At 32.9% G+C, this 4362-nt stretch overlaps 1 protein-coding gene across 1 annotated transcript in view; it reads right to left on the bottom strand.

Moving 5' to 3' along the window:
• Positions 1–3333: 3333 nt before the first annotated feature.
• LOC102599459 (uncharacterized) overlaps positions 3334–4362 on the bottom strand; it is a 3619-nt gene continuing 2590 nt past the window's right edge. Inside the window, exon 2 of the mRNA XM_006364151.2 lies at positions 3334–3919. Within this exon, the coding sequence (XP_006364213.2) occupies positions 3774–3919 (146 nt within the window). The 3' untranslated portion in view covers positions 3334–3773. The remainder of the gene's footprint in view (positions 3920–4362) is intronic.

The raw sequence follows: 4362 nt of genomic DNA, 5'->3' as shown, positions 1-4362 counted from the left end.
AATTATTTTTTGTCAAGTGTTTGGTTCATTACTTTCCACTTAATCTTGTGTTTGATTTAAAACTTTACAAAAAATTGCTTTCCTATTATACCCTTATGTTATTATGAGATTGTTAATTTCATGTAATTGGGTCAAAGTAGATAACCGCCGAACAATATTATTTTTTTGTAGGATTTTCTATTCCATTTAACAAGTTAAGTCAAATATATATATAAATTGTTATTAATTTTAAGGTGTGATGTACCACTTTTAAGGAGATCATTAATGGCACGGTGTATTTCTAATTTTTTGTTGGTCAAGTATATCTTAAACTTAACATAGATTTAAGACTACTTAAATTGTTCAATACCTAAAGCTTGTTTTTTTTAAAATAAAAATAAAAATAAATAATTCAAGTGGTTAATCGACAAACTATCTTGAATAAAAAAATCAAGAAAAATGGAGAATTTTTTTTAGTGAAATCATTAAATTACACAAAACGAATTTGGAGAATTAAAAAAGAACATTTATAACCATTTCAATATAAATAAAAAGGAAATTAAATTACAAAAGAAATTTAGGAAAAGGAATAAGGGGATAGTTTAGTCATTTAGGGATCTTATCCAAGGTTTGTTAAACCTTGGATTAGTTATCCCTCCATTTTCTAGGGATAAGATAAGACCACATATGGTGGATAAGCAATCCATGGATTAAATTAAATAAAGTAACCAAATAATGTATTAGATGGATTAAATTTTAAGCCATGGATTATTTTATCTAATACCGCCTACCAAACGGGTCCTATATGTTATACACATAATCAGATAGTCCAAAGATATTGGTCAATTATTTTCACTCCCACGATCACTTGACAGTTGACTATGTAAAAATTAGCATTCGTTTTCACTCTCAAGATCACTTGATTATGTAAAAATTAGTCCGAATGGTCAATTTTGGGACCGGTTTAAAATGTAATCGTGATATATAAACTTCTTAAGGAAAAAATAATACTATATGAATAAGAAAACTCTCCCTAACTTAAACACTAACAACTTCATAAAACTTTGATAGAGTTTAAATTCTATTTATGGGTTCAGTTCAGACTTTTATCAAATTAAATTTCAGAAATAATTAATGGAGTTTAATCTTTCACACTTGAAGGGGAAAAATTTGTATAATTTCAAATTTCATGGCATTCAAATTTGTTGTCCTTAAGCTTCATGAATGATTCATATTGTTCAAAAAAAAAATTTAGTCAAATTTCAAAGATCAATACATGGAATTCAAACTTCACAATTAAATTGTGAAAGTTAGTTGGGAGTTCTAAACCAAACTTTTATCAATTCAAAGTTGAAACTCCAGGTTCATGGAATTCAAGGTAATAAATGTTCAAAAACTCAAATAACATTTCCCTATAGTTTTCCGCGTTTAAACTTGACATATTTTTGCCATTAGTATCCTCACGTTAAAAAGTAGTTGCGATACTGCATTATTTTCCAACACTTCCACAAAAAAGGACTTTCAAAAATGGTGTTCACTATTGAGAATCTACGGCCCAGAAAGGTCGATAATTGAATAGCATATGCAATTGCTCCATCTTTATATTATACACACTCGGGACTAACTAGTTGTAGTAACCTTTTTTTTTTGGTACAAGAAATTGTAACTATTCCATTGCAATTTAAGTTTCTAAATTCTAAATAATTTTGTAACATGAAGAAACACACATCTGTGTAGGTTGGGTTACCAGTTACTAATGAGAAATGTTCATACTGTTAAATAACACCAAATCAAAAGGACCTTTCTCAAATGATTGAATCTTCCTAGCAGCTGTCACATAATTGCAAATTGACACAGATTATTTTTGCATGTTGAAAACGACTTGAACAAACAGTTTCTCCTCATTTCCTTCTTTAAGTTTCCACATACCGACGTCAAAACACTTCAAATCCATGGAATTTTACACAGGTTGAACATTTCAAAGACTCAAGATCCCTCAATTATTCTACCAAAGATTCCATCTGAATATAACTGAGGACTATTTTGGGGTTTGATGGCACATCTAATGCACGAATAACACCGATACTAAAGTGAAGTTAAAAGAGGTCCTTGTTGACAATGATTCAACATAACCATTAACCAAACACGTTATAATAGAGACAATAAAAAGTGTTAAGAACCACATTATTACCAGACTTCTAGTCGGTTCGTTCCTATGTTTGCTAGCCAGTCAACAATAATGCAATGGAATGCCAGATAAAGGGGGACCAGCTGCCCTGTCTTTAACTGCAAGGATATATATACCAATCTCCTCTTTTCTGGTACCAGAGGAAGATGGTCCTGCTTTTGATGTATAGATAGAAGTTTTAAGCAACTTCCAGCATTGCGAGTTTCCAGTTCCATTCATACCCCCATAGCGAGAGTTCAAATGAATATGCTCAAGATGAAAGTAGGCAAATTATGCTCTTTCACGAGCAAACCTACAATCTAATACAGTAGTAGAAGGAACACAAATGAACCGTCTATCACTTGGTAGATGGCCTTGAAATAAATCACAATTACTGCTTTCTCACAAAACTATGTTTTTCAATACTGTCATAGTTCCAACCCCAAAGCTATTTATGCCATATCCCGAGGACTCTAGGCACGTCTGAACTTAAAAACACATATATTGCTTAGCTCATCAAGTTTTTCTTAAATTTCCATTCACTCACATAAGGAAAAGCAACAGAAAAGAGAACAACTATTATTGATGCATAGAGTTATTTATTATTTCATTTATAATAACTGGCATAGAGATATTAACCAGCCGTAATGAAAAGTTTCAAAGCAACTCCAGGACATCTTGCATCCCAGTTGTTTTTCTTGTTTGTTGGTATTTATGATCTTATTAAGCAAGACTTATTTGAATACGAGTACTAAACCACGTTACTCATAAACAAAGAAGATATGCAAATCTTCAATCAACAGTTCAGGTAGAGCAAAAATAGCTCCCGTGAGAACAGAAATTACACACCACATTCACCAAGGAAAAAACACTATTAGTTGCTTCAGCTCATTAAATCTCAATTGCTCCAAATTCTTCTTTCACAAATAAAACAATATGTTCTACCCAAAGATACGCGATACAAATCTACATTTCCCTTCACAAGGATGAAAGCCATTACCACAGTTTTTCCAATCTCATACCATGCAGATACGCTGAAGGTATTAATCTTTACTTACTTGATCAGCATCAAGTTTAAGAAGGTAAGGAAAGAGAATGAAGCTTGTGATCTTCAGAAATTCAGATACACGAGTATTTGTAGAACTGATACTTTCAAAACGTCCCCAAGGGAACTACTTTAAAACATGTTAATTCCAATAGCTCTGGTATTAGATAGCAACAACGTACTAATTATTTAGGTTTTCTTTTTCGATTCACAACACACACCACGAGGGGGAGAGAGAGAGAGAAGAAAAGAGCACTGCATTTCCCAAGATGAGAGAATATAAGGAGCACTGCAATAGACTCTAATCCCATATAATTGTACAGAAGTTTTTACTCTTAAGGCTCTAAAGGAGTAAAATCACAGCATGAATGAACTAATGCTAGCTGGGCTAACAAGGAGCTCTAAACTACCTTTAAGTGAAGTATACAGAAGAATCTCCATTCTTTCAGTAACTCTAAACAATTTACGACACTAAATTTCTCCTCTTTTTCCTTTTTCCCTTTTGTTCCCCATGCTTTACACTATCGCGTACGATAGCATCAGGAGTTAATTGTACAGGACAACATAAAACTTCTTACAATTTTATCTTCTAAAACGAGAACCCTTGTTCGGTCTGCCATCGTTCTTCCCATCCCACACAGAATACCAGAAGAAAAGTGACATCCAAAATAAGACAGCAAAAAATATCCGCAAGGTGTCTTGTGCTTTGGAGAAAGATGACATGATACCTGGTTAAGATATTTAAACATTTGTCAGGGATCCTTAACAATATGAGCACTGTCACCACATATGCTCAAGAAAAGAGAAGACTTTTATAAGTTTGAGAAGAAGAGTAAACAATGCCAAAGTTACTGACATGCTCTATCAACATACCTTCCCAGATTATCACTAAAGTCTGATCCATCTTGACCATCAGCATCTCATATAATCAATTAATAAATAATGAAAGAGGGGGATCCCTTTAGTACAGAAATAGAGCACAAACCAGCTCAATCATCGGACCCAAAAAATAATAGCACAGCAGACAAGGTATGCTAAGCCATTAATTTAATAACAGAATGAAATTTAACTATTTTTTCTCTGGCAATTGCTAATCCTGATCATCATGGGAACATGTCATTACAGTGTATAAAACAGCTGCCTGATATCTTTACCAGAATCTCCAACCCCC

Source organism: Solanum tuberosum, unplaced genomic scaffold (genome assembly GCF_000226075.1).
Source record: "Solanum tuberosum cultivar DM 1-3 516 R44 unplaced genomic scaffold, SolTub_3.0 scf00482, whole genome shotgun sequence".
NCBI classification, from domain to species: Eukaryota; Viridiplantae; Streptophyta; class Magnoliopsida; order Solanales; family Solanaceae; genus Solanum; species Solanum tuberosum.
Note: the sequence above shows the minus strand (reverse complement) of the source record. Positions and strands in the feature narration are given on the sequence as shown.